Raw genomic sequence first — 17755 nt, 5'->3', positions numbered from 1 at the left:
TAGCTGAAAATAGTATTGTGTTATTCAATAATTTCTTTATTGTACAATAGTCCCCCCTTATCCACAGTGGATACATTACAAAATACCAGTGGATGCATGAAACCACTGATAGTACCAAACTCTATACAGTATATACACTGTTTTGTTTTATACATACATACCAATGATAAATTTTAATTTGTAAATTAAGCACAGTAAGAGATTAACAGCAATAAATAGCTAACAATAAAATTGGAGAATTAAGTAAAACAAAGGTTATTTGAACACAAGAACTGCAATACAGGGACAATCGTTCTGATAACTGAGACAGCTACTAAGTGACAAATGAATAGGTGGCATATCAGTGTGGAAACAGTGGACAAAAGGATCATTCACATTTTGGTGGGACTGAGCAGGATAGCACTAGGTTTCATCATGCCACTCACAACACCGTGCAATTTAAGGCATAAATTGTCTATTTCTGGAATTTTCCATTCAATATAGTATTTTTGGACTGCAGTTCACTGTGGGTAACTGAAACCTCAGATAAGAGGAGATTACTGTACTCCGTGTTAATGCTTGTTTTCTGTTTTTTTGTTTGTTTTGTTTTCTATGTATTTAGTACGTAGAACTTGATCCTGAAACTCTCCCCTGTTTGTCTAAATCTCCTCTTAATACACTGAAGCATCAAGTGTACCAATAGTTTTATCTTTGGGGATTTTAGTTCTAGAACAAGTCGTTATCACCATCATCCCTGAGGATTCTGTTCACTTCTTTCTTGTATTGGGCCTCCTGTTTCTTCAACCTTGTAGCTGCCAGTTTAGTCAGTTTTTTCGTTCCTTTTAGTTCAGTACTTCCACTCACAGCCTCCTGAGAATAGGAATGTAGGTAGTAAATTTTTTTTAATCTTCCATATCCAAAAAGTCTTAATTCTATCCTCACATTTAATTGATAGTTTGACTAGTTATAGATTCCAGATTATATTTTTTTCTCAGAATTTCAAAGGCATTGTTCCATTCGATTCTAGCTTCCAGTATTGCTGTTGAGAAGTCCAATGCCATTCTGATTCCTAAATATTTTTTATAAGATCTTTTCATCCTGAAAATTTTAATGATATTTTTCTTCCAGTGTTATGAAATTTCACAATGGCGTGTGCCTTGTGGTCTATTGTTATATATTAGGCTGGATACATGGTGTATCCTTCCATGTAGATACTTTTATGCACTTCAGTTTTAAGATATTTTCTAGAATTATTTCTTTGATGATAATTTTCTCTTGTTCTCTCTCCTGAATCTCCTATTGTTCATTTATTGAGGTCTTTAATGTATTTCAAAAAAGTTTAAAATTTTTCTTCATAAAGATTTTATATATCATTTATTTTTTATATATTTTTTATTTTCTTCAGAAATAGGTTATGGATCTAAGATTTATCCATAAGTACTCTATTTTAGCTGCCATTACTATTTATATTTCTAAATTAAAGTTTGTTTATTGCTTGTATATAACAAAAGGCAGTTGATTTTTATAGTGTTATCATATTTATCTACCTCTTAAACTGTCATAGTAATTCCAATAACTAATTCTAGTATATATAATCATATTGTCTGTGAATGATGGCTGTTTCTTCCTTTGCAATATTTAATCTTTTTTTTTTTGTCTGACTATGCTGACTAAAACCTCTAGAACTTTGTTCATTAGAAGCATGATGGTTGCTATCTTATTTCTGATGGTAAAGAAAATGCTTCTAACATTTCATGTGTATGTCATTTTCAATGGTGAAATATTAGAAGCATTTCCTTTAGTGGGTTGAGGAAGATTCCTTCTGTTCCTAGTTTGATAACAGCTTTTAATCATGAATGAGGATTGAATTTTATGTTTTTCTACATATGTTAAGATATCTACATCTTAAATATATAGAATGTCCCTTTACTAAAAACTCATAATTCTATAATTCTAAGATAAATTGTTTTACTATTATGATCATACTATATATACATGATATTATTTTTAAATATTAACATGATCTTGGGAATATTTTATTTTATGCTTGAGTTTTCCGCAAAAGCATGTCTTTTTCTTTTTCTTTCTTTCTTTTTTTTTAAATTGAGACTCTGTTTCTCAGGCTGGAGTATAGTGGTGCAATCACAGCTCACTGCAGCCTTGAAACCCCCGGGCTCAAGTGATCCTCCTGTCTTAGCCTCCTAAGTAGCTGAGACCATAGCTGTGCCACCATGCCTGACTAATTTTTAATTTTTTTGTAGAGACAAGATGTCCCTATGTTGTCCAGGCTGGTCTCAAACTTCTAGGCTCAAGCAGTCCTCCCACCTCAGCCTTCCAAAGTGCTGGGATTACAGGTGTGAGCCACCGTGCTAGACAAAAGCATGGCTTTTAATGACTGCAGTTTTTAATCTTATGTACATATCACACATTTCCAAATTTCAGACCACTAATGTTTTTAATTTCAAATATGTATATAAATATGTATTCTTATTTCCAATTATTTCCTTGGCATGAATTCCTAGAAATTGATCTATTTAGTATAAGTGCTTTTTTAGCTATATGTCCACTAGTATGGTATGAGAATGCCCTGTTTATGCCAGTATTATCATCATTGAATATATTACTGCTGATGTTGTGGTAATACATTTAAACCAATGTGATGGGCAAAAAAATTATATTTTTACTTACATCTTTAAAATTACTGGTGATCTCTGTTGTTGACAAGCTGGGCATAAAAAAGTAAATTAATAGAATTACTGGTCTTTATTGGCCATCTGCATCCTTTTGTTTTGTGAAATGATTTTCTCTTTTGTTTATATTTTGACATATATTTTATCTTTATATGTAAAGGTGTTAACTCCAAATATATTTAACTTGAACCTAACCAATTCTGCCAATTGTTTTCTTTTATGGTTTCTTTCATTCCTTTTATACTTAGAAAATTCTTTCTTAATTAGATAAATACTTATTTGTATTTTCTTGAAGGTGTATGAGGTTTGTTTGTTTGTTTTTTGTTTTAAGATGGAATATTGCTCTGTGGCCCAGGCTGGAGTGCAGTGGTGTGATCTCGGCTCACTGCAACCTCCACCTCCCAGGTTCAAGTGATTCTCCTGCCTCAGCCTCCCAAGTAGCTGGGATTACAGGTCCCCACCATCAAGCCCAGCTAATTTTTGTATTTTTAGTAGAGAGGGGGTTTCGCCATGTAGGCCAGGCTGGTCTCGAACTTCTGACATCCAGTGATCTGCCCACTTCAGCCTCCCAAAGTGCTGGGATTACAGGCATGAGCCACCAGGCCCAGCTGAAGGTGCCTAGTTTTATTTTAGATTTTGATGTATGTTTAAAAGTAGGAATAAAAATCTTTTTCCAAGTGTTTTTGATAATTGCCCCAATATCATTTATGAAATAGTCCTTTCTTTCCCACTGATTAGAAATGCCACTCACATTATATATTAAATCCTTAACCACATTAGAATTCATTTCTGGATTTTCTATTATGATCTATTTTGCCTATTATTGTGTCAGTATCATATAATTTTAACTATTTAATGTATAATTATAATATATATTAATAATCTCCTATTTTATTACTTTTTTCTACTCTCATAACTATATTCTTCCAGATTTACTTTGTAATCACTTTTCCAAGTTCTAAAACAGACCTCTTGAAATCACTTTTCCAAGTTCTAAAACAGACCTCTTGAAATGGTAATGGGATCCTTTAAAATTTTACCATAGTTAGTCTTTCTAGCTAGGAAAGTGTTTTTTATCTTGCCTTTTTTTCAAATTTTTAAAAAAATGATCTTCAATAAAGTTCTATCATTTCCTGCATATACTTTCTGAATATTTTTATGTTTAGTCCTTGATAGTTCACAAATTGGTATTTTTATGTTTTTTCCATTAATTTTTATGACCAAGTTTTTACATATTAAAAAAACATTAATTGTATAATTTTTATCAGATAACTTAGTGAACTCTTTTGTTTTCATTTCATTATCTTGAATTTTCTAGGGAGACAAAAGCGTCCTTTGTAAAGAATAAACCTCTCTTCTTTCATATTAGTAGACCTTTTTCTGCTTCTTTTCATAGTTAACTAGCCAAAATTTTGTTTCCTGGTGATAATTTAATATTCCTCTACAATAGAAGAAAACAGTCTCCTTATATCTGTATAGTACATATATTAGCTGTAGTAAAATAAGAACTCCAGGGCATGCTGTATAACTCAAAGAAAGTAAGGAAGTGGCACTCTTGCTATAAACAATCTTGGTAGAATTACAAAGAATATTAGTTGTGGTGTGATGCTGCCCTCAAGTGGTTTCATCAAAAAAGGGTAGATGGAAAACAAGACCATATAACTGACTTCAGATGTCAGCCATTTAGTTCCAGAAATATCCAGAATGAGGCTGTAGATACGGAAGATGGCTGGAGGATCTGTTTAGAAGCAGAAGGTGGATATAGGATATAAACTAATGCTGTTTGGGTTTTTACTATTAATGGGATGTCATTAATACTTACAGAATGGATTATACCAGTAAACCATATTTAACTGTCTCAGATAAGCCCTCCTTAGACATGGAATTGATTGACTAACTTCCTTTGGTGTGTCATGGGAAGCTTTTGGCCATGAGATTGTCGGGAACTTAAGTTCAGATAAATCTCTTTTAGGAAGCTAGTTCATACCACAAGTTCTCTTAAGGCATATCAAGTTAGCACCAAGCAAAGGGATGTTCCCTTGCTGCCTGCATACCAATTATGTAGTTAACCGTGGGAGACATTACTACCTGAAAACTCCGTACTATTCTTTTCTTATGCCATTCAGCATCACTTAACTGAAAAGTCAATAACCAGGACAAGAAACCATTGCTCTCCCTTCAGGATGGCTTTCTTTTTTGGGAACTTGGCTTTTTGAGTAGTTCTTCATCTGAGCTTATATTTTTCTTTTTCTCTTTCTACTCAAAAACTTATTGAAGAATTGGGGGCAAGTTTATGTTCCTTCCTGTGACTTAGAAACTGTTAAAGCTGTTAGACAGCTAGCCAAGATTCTAAAGAAACCCAGACAAGGCAGGGTGGAGACTGAGAGGAGAAATTTATTCCAGAAATTAACTGTTAGCAGTAGTGTTTCTTAATACATAAGCTATATCATACTCCTCAAGTAGATTCTTTGCTTAAAACTTTCACTGTAAATAATTTTATAGCAACCATGTGAATAACTTAAGAATAATAGAATCAGTCTCATTTGTAGGCACTGTAGACCATCTCCATTCCCTACATGTCAGAGACTCTAGGGGATGAATTGGAGATATTAAGAGGTAAAATGATGCAGAGAAGACCAAGGTCAGCAGAAGTCAAATACTTCTATTTCTTTAAAATTTTGCTTAGGCTACGTCTGGCTATTTTGAAGTGTAAGTCCATAAGATATTTTCCTCCATTGATTAATCTTTATTGATAAAGTATTAGCCGTTACAGCTCTTTTGGGATATTTGGCTATTCCTCGGTGTCCTAGATAATACTAAAATTTATTGTACTTTTACCTTTGTTCCAGAACTATGCTACATGCTCTATATGCATAGTACAATGAAGAGCTACAGAGTTTAAAATGTGATTGAAAAACCCAACTGTATCTAATGACTGATTACATTAACTATCTAGATCCCTTTGGATAACTTTTTGTTTTTTTCTTACTCCTTTATATTTCTTATTTCTTTTCAGATTTATTTATTGATGATAAAGGAATACTTTTTGTAAGTAATAGAAAACACCTACCAACTTTGCCTACTCTCTTGAGTAGACTAAAACTGTTTTTGGTAAAGGATCCTCTTTTAGATTTCAAAGGACAGATCTTCACAGAAGCTAATTTTTCCAGGTACTTACTTAATTGACCAATGCTGTAAATATTTTTAAGAGGTGAAAATGTTTTAGTATGATCACAAGCTTAGATGTTATCAACAATGTTTTTTTTTGTTTTGTTTTGAGATGGAGTCTTGCTCTGTCGCCCAGGCTGGAGTACAATGGCGCAATCTTGGCTTACTGCAACCTCCGCCTCCTGGGCACATGCGATTCTCCTGCCTCAGCCTTGCTGAGACTACAGGCATGCGCCACTGTGCCCAGCTAATTTTTGTATTTTTAGTAGAGACATGGTTTTACCATGTTGGCCAGGCTGGTCTTGAACTCCTGACCTCAGGTGATCCACCCGCCTCGGCCTCCCAAAGTGCTGGGATTACAGGCGTGAGCCACTGCACCCGGCCAATAACTTTCATCATTGTTTTACCTCAACTTTAATTTTAATGATTATGTGTTTTGGTTGGCTATATTTAGTGTGTGACTTGCTTTTAGTAAACACTAATTAATGTATTTTTTTTTAAGGGAATGTTTCTCTCTTCAAGAAACTTTGGAAGCTTTTGTGAAAGAAGATTTTTGTATGGATAAAGTGAACTTTTGTCAAGAGAAACTAGAAGATACAATATGTTTAAATGAGGTTGTAATACTGGCTTTCAATAATATTTTAGTAAAAGTAGTGAGGCACATTTTTGTAAAATTTTTGTAATATACATTGTCTACAATTGTCAAATTAAAAAGATTTTATAATGGAATGAACATGTATCAATTAAGAAGTCAAATTTACTTCTAAATAGTGGTTCTCAGCCTTGGCTGTATGTTGGAATTACCTGAATAGTTAAAAAAAAAGTTGAAGCCTGAGATATATTCTGATAAATTGGTCTGGTGTGCAGGCCAGTCATAGGGAACTTTAAAATCTCTTCCAATAATTGTAATCAATATACCGGGTATAGGAAATTAAGTAGTCATGTCTAGTTTAAAAATTGACACCTGAACTAGAAATATTGATTTGTGAGTTATACACAAAAAATAGTACTTGAGGTAATGAGAATATTGCAAGAGTAAGAATATAGAGGGTCCAAGACTGAATTTTAGTTTTCTGCCAGTGTTTAACAAGGATGATAGCATCTTTTGCATATTAAAGGCCAAACTTCTCAAAGATGCATTTAGTTTCAATAGCACACAAAATGATTATAATATCAGTATGTAAAGAATTCTAGCTATTGAGAGTGCAATAACTTTTTGCAGTTGGACAAGCTCAGAAATCTAGGCCCATATTGATTAGATGCGTTCACAAAGCTACTTTAAAAAAACATTTTTTGGCCGGGCGCGGTGGCTCACGCCTGTGATCCCAGCACTTTGGGAGGCTGAGGTGGGCAGATCACGAGGTCAGGAGATCGAGACCATCCTGGCTAACATGGTGAAACTCTGTCTCTACTAAAAATACAAAAAATTAGCCAGGCATAGTGGTGGGCGCCTGTAGTCCCAGCTACTCGGGAGGCTGAGGCAGGAGAATGGCGTGAACCTGGGAGGTGGAGCTTGCAGTGAGATCGCACCACTGCACTCCAGCCTGGGTGACAGAGCGAGACTCCATCTCAAAAACAAAAAACAAAAAACATTTTTTTAGGACAACTTAAAATGTTTTATATTTGGAGATTTTAATGGACTTATAGCACTTAAGGGGTTTCTTTACAATAAAAATTTTAACATGATGGTAAAAATGTTAATTCACCAATAGGCCCCATTCCTCCAGTACCTCTTGCTTCCCAGGTTAACCCTGAGAGTTGTGGACTTAGTCTCTCTTGTTGAGGAGTCAAGTTCTGTTGGAATGAAAGAGAAACATACTCCATGGATCACAGTAAAGATCTATTCCATTCCATGATCTCATTTCACTTCTCACCATTTATTATCTCTCATCTACTGCAGTGACTGTTTTTAATTTAAAATGTTTACAATTTGCTATTAGCCAAAAAGAAGCTATTTCTGCATCTAGGGATATTGTACACCACTAATGTAATGAGTGACCATAAAATACAATACTCAGAGAGAACATTGCTTATAATAGAATGTATTTTTAGCTGCTACATTTCTGTTTTTTTAAAGTATATATAGCTTTAACAATTTTGAATGTGGATTTAGTTTAAAATTTGGTACATCATTTAAGCAAATTTTGTCCAGTTATGATTTCAAAAATATTTATTTGGAAAGCCTCTCTAAAAACTTTTTTTAAACTATGTTTTTTCAGCCATCAAGTTTTCTTATTGAGTATGAATTCTTAATACCTCCAAGCCTCAAACCAGAAATTGATATTCCATCACTCTCAGAACTGAAGGAGTTATTAAACCTAGTGCCAGAAATAATAAACTATGTAGATGAAAAGGAAAAGCTTTTTGAAAGAGGTGAGAATTAATTGTAAAATGTATTACTTGTAAAAACCACTTAAGAATGTTTGTTACATAGGTTCTTGTTTATTAAAATTTTTCTGAACCTCCAGATTTTGTAAAAATGTTCTGCAAGTTACATGTTGAAATCTCAGTATTATTTCTGATGAGATTATTTTCTCATTGTCATTTTCTTGTTGTTGTTGTTGTTGTTGTTGTTGTTGTTGTCGAGACAAAATTTCGCTCTTGTTGCCCAGGCTGGAGTGCAATGGCAAGATCTCAGCTCACCACAACCTCCGCCTCCCAGGTTCAAGCGATTCTCCAGCCTCAGCCTCCCGAGTAGCTGGGATTACAGGCATGCACCACCACACCTGGCTAATTTTGTATTTTTATTAGAGATGGGGTTTCTCCATGTTGATCAGGCTGGACTTGAACTCCTGACCTCAGGTGATCTGCCCGCCTCGGCCTCCCAAAGTGCTAAGATTGTAGGCATGAGCCACCACACCCAGCCATCATTCTCTTTGTATGACTTTCAGGTTTAAAACATCTCTGAAATTTAACCATTTCAAGATAATTATACAAATAAAACTAAAACACCTATGACTATACAAATTTTTGAAGAGTTGTTTTCTTATAAACAATAAAAACATTATCAACTTCTATACTGACATTAGTTAACTATGGAGAGGCTCACAATAAAGAGCTCAGAGTATGGATTCGTGGAGTCAATGACTAGGAGAGTCATAACTTAGAACTTAGATGGTTTCATCCCATTTAGTCTTAGTAAATTTAGTAAATATTATTGAGCTATTTTTAATGACAGTATAAGCCCAAATATTTAACTGCCCTTTCATAAATTTCATTTAAAATGATCAAAGATATATAATATCATGGAGGAAAGGAAGGGGGATCTGTGATATCCATTGAGAACAGGGATGCTTGCCATGAACAGACCACAGACTTGAAGGAATTCTTACGATTAAAACTAAATCAGGGAATTACTGTTCTGCCTGCAAATCAAAGCAAGGGAATGAAAAGCCAACCTGGGAAAGTAGATCAAATCCATACCAGAACTTGCAAATATAGTAGATCTCAAAATGCAGGGTGGGCCATAGGCTTATTGGCAGGACACAAATCTCAGCTCCGTAAATGCAAATGTAAAGGACGACAAATGACTTTACTGAGTGATTATACTGTTAAACTCCCAGCCTTCACTTGACTTGGCTGCTGTACTAAGTAAAACAGAGTCACTGCCACAGAGGACTTCTAACAAGGAAAGTTATACATATTATTGAAAGGTCAGGGGGTAGGCAGTGTCCCAGGTACCTTTGGGTTGTGACAACAATAACAATAAAACTGCTTAGTACAGCAATAAAGTTGCCTGCTACAGGAATATCTCAAGCCATAACATCCTTCCTATTTCCCATGCTCAAAGTGTAAGTAAAACTATATAGATCTGCCTACTCTGAACATTCAATAAAAAAGGAATCATATAATATGTCATCTGTGACTTATTTCACTTAGCATAATATTTTCAAGTTTATTGGCATTATCCAATGTATCAGTACTTCATTCATTTTTATGGCTAAACAATATTCCATTGTATGGCTATAGCACATTTTGTCTATCTGTACATCTGTTGATAGATATTTGGGCTGTCCTTTTAACTTAAAAGTAATCCTGCTATGAACATTCATGTACAAGTTTTTGTCCACACATATGTTTTCATTTCTCTTGGATATATACCTAGGAGTGGAATTGCTAGATCAAATGGTAACTCTATGTTTAACTTTTTGAGGAATTGCCAGACTGTTTTCCAAAGTAACTACACTATTTCATTCCCACCAACAATGTGTGAGGGTTCCAAATTACCTACATCCTCTCCAAAACTTGTTATTATATAACTTTTTTGTCGCCATCCTACTAGGTGTGAAGTGATATCTCACTGTGGTTTTGATTTGCATTTTCCAGATGGATAAGGATGTCAAACATCTTTTCACGTACTGTTGGCTATTTGTATATCTTCTTTGGAGAAATGTCTACTCAGATTCTTTGCCCATTTTAGTTGGGTTATTTTTCTTTTTATTATTGAGTTGTAAGCTTGTGTCATTTGTTTTTGTTTCTTAATTCCTCCTTTTCTACCTTCTTTGGGATTACTTGAATTTTTTAAGGAAGTGTTTTTGTGACAAAATTGTACATACTTCAGGTGTATAACATATTTTGATATAAATATACATTGTGAAATATTTACCATAAAAAAGCTAATTAACTTATCATCATCTCATAGTTACTTTTTTGTATGTGATGAGAATATTTAAGATCTACTTTCTTAGTAAATTTAAAGTGTACAATTCATTATTATTAACTATAGTCACCATACTGTATGTTAGGTCTCTAGAACCTGTTCATCTTATAATAGAAAGTGTATACCCTTTAACCAACTTCTCCTAATTTCCCCTACACCCTAGCCCCTGGTAACCACTCTTCTATTCTCTGTTTCTATAAGTTCGGCTTTTTAGATTCCACATAGAAGTGGTAAAATTAGGCAGATTTTTCAATACCTAATTTTTTGAGAGTTTTTATCATGAAAGGGTATTGAATCTTGTCAGATGCCTTTCTTGCATCTACTGAGATGATCATATGGTTCTTGTCCCTCGTTCTATTAATGTAGTGTATCACATTTATTGATTTGCATATGTTGAACTATCCTTGCATCTCAGGGGAAAAAAATCTCACTTGATCATGGTATATAATCCTTGTAATATGCCATCAAATACAATTTACTAGTATTTTGTTGAGGATTTTAAATTTTTTTAGAATTCTTATTTTTTATTGAATAATCATGGTTTTAAATTTTTTTATCCTTTTGATATGGTATATTACATTGAGTTTGGGATTTTCAATCAACCTTGCATTACTGCAATAAATCCCACTTTTTTACTAGATTATTAATTTTGTGTCAATATTCATAAGAAATATTGGTCTGTAGTTTTATTTTCTTGTGATGTCTTTGGTTTTGGTATCAGAATAATATGGGCCTCATAGAATGACTTAAGCATCATTAACTTTACTTCTATTTTTAGGAGTAGCTAAATAATTGATGTTGATTTTTAAAAAATGTTTAGTGGAATTCATCATGGAAGGCAACTGAGCAAGCGTATTGCTTTGTGAGTAGTTCTTGATTACCACAGAGTTATATTTTATGACAAAAATACAAAGATATATAGTTTAAAAAACTAGGTAGATAAATTGTTCCACAGTCACTGAAGCTCTGTTCATGTTTTCTTTCTTTCTTTTTTTGTTGTTGAGACAGGGTCTCACTATGTTGCTCAGGCTGGTCTTGAACTCCTGGGCTCAAGTGATCCTCCCACCTTGGCCTCCCAAAGTGCTAGGATTACAGGCAAGAGCCACTACACCTGGCCTCTGTTCATTTTTATTCAATTTTTTTCTTATTGTTTTTCAGATTGTGTAATTTCTGTTGCTCTGTCTTCAATTTCACTAACTCTTATGTCACCTCTAATTTTCTGTTAAGCTCATTCAGTGAATTTTTTACTTCAGATATTGTTTTAAAATTTCCATTTGTTCTTTTTTTATAGTTTCTCTTTCACTGCTGAGAATTTCTATTTGCTCATTCATTACAACCATATTTTTCTTTACATCTTTTAGCATAGTGATTACTATGTTATGTTATTACTGCTTTGAAATCTTTGGATACTAATTTCAAAATCTGAGTCATCTCATGGTTAGTGTCCAGTAACATATTTTTTTTGTAGAGAATGAGTCACATGTTCCTGTTTTTTCATTTTACTAACTGTATTTGGATTGTATCCTGACATTGCACCAGATACATTACAGAAACTGTAGTTTGCTATGTTCCTTTGAAGAGAGTTGACTTTCTCTGTTTGTTTTAATAGGCTATTAACTTGGCTGAACTCAAACTATAAACTTTGTCTCTACTATGGTGGGAAAGAGCTGAAATCTTTATATAGCCTTAGCTGATATGCTTTCAATCTGCCCCATACATGTGTAGTTCAGGGATCATCCAGAGATTTTTTAAGCAGAGTTTATACATAGAGTTTGGGGCTCCTGCTCTGTTGCTCTCTCTTTTCCTGGATTTCTTCCTTTATCTTCCAGCTGCTGTGGTAACCCTGAACTCTAATTCATGTAGAACTGTCCTCTCATTCTTCAAGATAATAAGACTACAGATTTTTATCCAAGTTCTAGTTGACCCAGCTAGTACGAAATATGTCATCCCTTCAAGTTAAAAGCTGTAAAAATGGGAAATTCACTCAGTATCAATTCCCTTCCCATTTCTGCATGCTTTAGACTGTAGTACCTTCAGATAGTCATTTTACATATTTTGTTGAGAGTTATAAATGCTATCTACAGGAAGATTGGTCCAATAGGAGCTATTGCTAGAAGTAAAACTCCATTCTGTTTTATATACTAGTTTTTAAATTTTCCTTATATCTCCTAGGATTCTATTAATATCTCTGAAATGTAGATGAATATTCCTTCCCCTTCTCCTCACTTTATGTATTTTATAGATGGCTAGTGTCATTCTATAGGATTTAGAGGGGAGAACTAATATATGTGTTTCCTGCTTTCTTAAAACAAAAGCCAGATAATTTTGAAAGAAATCAATTATAACCTCATTTGAAACATAGGCTAATCTAATAAAAGCTAAGATCTTAGAGATCTCTAAGATCCTCAAGATCTCAGCTTTAATTAGATTAATCTGTTTGAAAGGGAGAAAGTTTTGGTGAAAAAATATGCTAAATTTCTTATTTTATAAATAGGAGAACTGAGACGTAGCCTTTTTTAATTGATAGAAAAAATAAAGATTGAAATACGTGTATTATAAAATTAATGATAATGCATTGATTTACAATAAGATGTTCTCAGCCCAAAAGCTTCTTAAGCTGATAAGCAACTTCAGCAAAGTCTCAGGATACAAAATCAATGTGCAAAAATTGCTAGCATTCCTATACACCAACAACAGGCAAGCAGTTTGTATGGAACCAAAAAACAGCCCAAATAGCCAAGATAATCCTAAGCAAAAAGAACAAAGCTGAAGGCATCATGCTACCCAACCTCAAACTATGCTACAAGGCTCCAGTAACCAAAACAGCACGTTACTGGTACAAGAACAGACGCATAGACCAATGGAACAGAATAGAGAACTCAAATAAGACCACACACCTACAACCATCTGATCTTCAACAAACCTGACAAAAACAAGCAATGGGGTAAGGACTCCCTATTTAATAAATGGTGCTGGGGGAGCTGGCGGAGCTATATGCAGAAAACTGAAACTGGACCCCTTTCTTACACCATATACAAGAATTAACTCAAGATGGATTAAAGACTTAAATGTAAAACCCAAAACTATAAAAACCCTAGAAAAAAATCTAGGCAATACCATTCAGGACATAGGCATGGGCAAAGATTGCATGACGAAAATGCCAAAAGCAATTGCAATAAAAGCAAAAATTGACAAATGGGATCTAATTAAACTAAAGAGCTTCTGCACAGCAAAAGAAACTATCATCAGAGTGAAGAGACAGCCTACAAAATGGGAGAAAATTTTTGCAATCTCTCCATTTGACAAAGGTCTAATATCCTGCGTCTACAAAGAAAAACAAATGTACAAGAAAAAAGCAAACAACCCCCAAAAGTGGGCAAAGGACATGAACAGACACTTCTTAAAAGAAGACATACGGCCAGGTGCAGAGCCTCACACCTGTAATCCCAGCACTTTGGGAGGCCGAGGTGGGCAGATCACTTGAGGTCAGGAGTTTGAGACCAGCCTGGCCAAAATGGTGAAACCCCATCTCTACTGAAAATACAAAAATTAGCCAGGCATGGTGGTAAGTGCCTGTAGTCCCAGTTACTGGGGAAGATGAGGCAGGAGAATCACTTGAACTTGGGAGGTAGAGGTTGCAGTGAGCTGAGACCACGCCATTGCACTCCATCCAGCCTGGGTGACAGAGCAAGACTCTGTCTCAAAAAAAAAAAGAAGAAGAAGAAGACATACATGCAGCCAACAAACATGAAAAAAAAACCTCAACATCCCTGATTGTTAGAGAAATGCAAATCAAAGCCACAATGAAATAACATCTCATGCCAGTCAGAATGGCTATTATTAAAAAGTAAAAAAACAATAGATGTTGGTAAGGTTGTGGAGAAAAAGGAATGAATGCTTTTACACTGTTGGTGGGAGTGAAAATTAGTTCAACCATTGTGGAAGACAGTGTGGCGATTCCTCAAAGACCTAGAAGCAGAAATACCATTTGACCCAGCAATCCCATTACTGGGTATATATATACCCAAAGGAATATAAATTATCCTATTATAAAGATAGATGCACGTGTATGTTCATTGCAGCACTATTCACAATAGCAAAGACATGGAACCAACCTAAATGCCCATCAATGACAGACTGGAAAAAGAAAATGTGGTACATATACACCATGGAATACTATACAGCCATAAAAAGGAATGAGATTATGTCCTTTGCAGGTACATGGATGGAGTTGGAAGTCATTGTCCTCAGCAAACTAATGCAGGAACAGAAAGCCAAACACCGCATGTTCTCACTTATAAGTGGGAGCTGAACGATGAGAACACATGGACACATGGTGGACGGAACAACACACACTAGGGCTTATCGGGGGGTGATGTAGGGGGAGGAAGAGCATCAGGAAGAATAGCTAATGGATGCTGGGCTTAATACCTCGGTGATGAGATGATCTGTGCAGCAAACCACCATGGCACATGCTTACCTATGTAACAAACCTGCACATCCTGTACATGTACCCCTGAACTTAAAAGTTGATAACATGTATAACTTCTGAACTAACAGAGAAAAAAAAATTAAAAAAACTCTGAGCAATAGAATTAATTCTGGGAAATAAAGAAGAGCAAAGCAAGCAAAAGGCATTGGAAGCATAAAATAAGATTATAAAAGTATCACCTTTGAGTAAATATAAATTGGTTAAGCTTCTCTATTAAAAGAGAGATCGATTCTTAGATTAAATTTAAAAAGCAAATATAATGACCATATGTCTGATTCAAAGATCCTAACAACTGCAAGATGTATTATCAACTTAAGAATTTTTAGGGAAGAAAGAAACATTCTAAATGCATGTACAGATTATAAGATGCATCATAATTTCAAAAAACAAAATATAAAATCTATATCTTTCGATAAAGAACCACTGAATATGTTGTTTTCAAGAGTTGAGCCTTGGGCAGTATGGCCATTTTCACGATATTGATTCTTCCTACCCATGAGCATGGAATGTTCTTCCATTTGTTTGTATCCTCTTTGATTTCCTTGAGCAGTGGTTTGTAGTTCTCCTTGAAGAGGTCCTTCACATCCCTTGTAAGTTGGATTCCTAGGTATTTTATTCTCTTTGAAGCAATTGTGAATGGGAGTTCACTCATGATTTGGCTCTCTGTTTGTCTGTTGTTGTTGTATAAGAATGCTTGTGATTTTTGTACATTGATTTTGTATCCTGAGACTTTGCTGAAGTTGCTTATCAGCTTAAGGAGATTTTGGGCTGAGACAATGGGGTTTTCTAGATATACAATCATGTCATCTGCAAACAGGGACAATTTGACTTCCTCTTTTCCTAATTGAATACCCTTTATTTCCTTCTCCTGCCTAATTGCCCTGGCCAGAACTTCCAACACTATGTTGAATAGGAGCGGTGAGAGAGGGCATCCCTGTCTTGTGCCAGTTTTCAAAGGGAATGCTTCCAGTTTTTGCCCATTCAGTATGATATTGGCTGTGGGTTTGTCATAGATAGCTCTTATTATTTTGAAATACGTCCCATCAATACCTAATTTATTGAGAGTTTTTAGCATGAAGGGTTGTTGAATTTTGTCAAAGGCTTTTTCTGCATCTATTGAGATAATCATGTGGTTTTTGTCTTTGGCTCTGTTTATATGCTGGATTACATTTATTGATTTGCGTATATTGAACCAGCCTTGCATCCCAGGGATGAAGCCCACTTGATCATGGTGGATAAGCTTTTTGATGTGCTGCTGGATTCGGTTTGCAAGGTAATTTACAGATTCAATGCCATCCCCATCAAGCTACCAATATCTTTCTTCACAGAATTGGAAAAAACTACTTTAAAGTTCATATGGAACCAAAAAAGAGCCCGCATCGCCAAGTCAATCCTAAGCCAAAAGAACAAAGCTGGAGGCATCACACTACCTGACTTCAAACTATACTACAAGGCTACAGTAACCAAAACAGCATGGTACTGGTACCAAAACAGAGATATAGATCAATGGAACAGAACAGAGCCCTCAGAAATAACGCCACATACCTACAACTATCTGATCTTTGACAAACCTGAGAAAAACAAGCAATGGGGAAAGGATTCCCTATTTAATAAATGGTGCTGGGAAAAATGGCTAGCCATATGTAGAAAGCTGAAACTGGATCCCTTCCTTACACCTTATACAAAAATCAGTTCAAGATGGATTAAAGATTTAAATGTTAGACCTAAAACCATAAAAACCCTAGAAGAAAACCTAGGCATTACCATTCAGGACATAGGCATGGGCAAGGACTTCATGTCCAAAACACCAAAAGCAATGGCAACAAAAGACAAAATTGACAAATGGGATCTAATTAAACTAAAGAGCTTCTGCACAGCAAAAGAAACTACCATCAGAGTGAACAGGCAACCTACAAAATAGGAGAAAATTTTCGCAACCTACTCATCTGACAAAGGGCTAATATCCAGAATCTACAATGAACTCAAACAAATTTACAAGAAAAAAACAAACAACCCCATCAAAAAGTGGGCGAAGGACATGAACAGACACTTCTCAAAAGAAGACATTTATGCAGCCAAAAAAACACATGAAAAAATGCTCATCATCACTAGCCATCAGAGAAATGCAAATCAAAACCACTATGAGATACCATCTCACACCAGTTAGAATGGCAATCATTAAAAAGTCAGGAAACAACAGGTGCTGGAGAGGATGTGGAGAAATAGGAACACTTTTACACTGTTGGTGGGACTGTAAACTAGTTCAACCATTGTGGAAGTCAGTGTGGCGATTCCTCAGGGATCTAGAACTAGAAATACCATTTGACCCAGCCATCCCATTACTGGGTATATACCCAAAGGACTATAAATCATGCTGCTATAAAGACACATGCACACGTATGTTTATTGCGGCATTATTCACAATAGCAAAGACTTGGAACCAACACAAATGTCCAACAATGATAGACTGGATTAAGAAAATGTGGCACATATACACCATGGAATACTATGCAGCCATAAAAAATGATGAGTTCATGTCCTTTGTAGGGACATGGATGAAATTGGAAATCATCATTCTCAGTAAACTATCGCAAGAACAAAAAACCAAACACTGCATATTCTCACTCATAGGTGGGAATTGAACAATGAGATCACATGGACACAGGAAGGGGAATATCACACTCTGGGGACTGTTGTGGGGTGGGGGGAGTGGGGAGGGATAGCACTGGGAGATATACCTAATGCTAGGTGACGAGTTAGTGGGTG

The 17755-nt window shown here is 35.1% G+C and overlaps 1 protein-coding gene across 6 annotated transcripts in view; it reads left to right on the top strand.

Moving 5' to 3' along the window:
- Nucleotides 1-17755, top strand: part of SHOC1 (shortage in chiasmata 1) — a 113981-nt gene that overhangs the window by 30964 nt on the left and 65262 nt on the right. For 4 of the 6 annotated variants that reach the window (XM_055350397.2, XM_063696993.1, XM_031014181.3 and 1 more), the window contains 3 exons: nt 5686-5839; nt 6340-6451; nt 8057-8210. In XM_055350397.2, coding sequence (XP_055206372.2) covers nt 5686-5839; nt 6340-6451; nt 8057-8210 — 420 coding nt within the window. Of the gene's footprint in view, nt 1-4997; nt 5379-5685; nt 5840-6339; nt 6452-8056; nt 8211-17755 lie in introns of those variants that run through there. The other 2 variants (XM_031014182.3, XM_055350400.2) reach the window with 2 other exon arrangements.

The sequence above is a fragment of the Gorilla gorilla genome, chromosome 13 (genome assembly GCF_029281585.2).
Source record: "Gorilla gorilla gorilla isolate KB3781 chromosome 13, NHGRI_mGorGor1-v2.1_pri, whole genome shotgun sequence".
NCBI classification, from domain to species: domain Eukaryota; kingdom Metazoa; phylum Chordata; class Mammalia; order Primates; family Hominidae; genus Gorilla; species Gorilla gorilla.
Note: the sequence above shows the minus strand (reverse complement) of the source record. Positions and strands in the feature narration are given on the sequence as shown.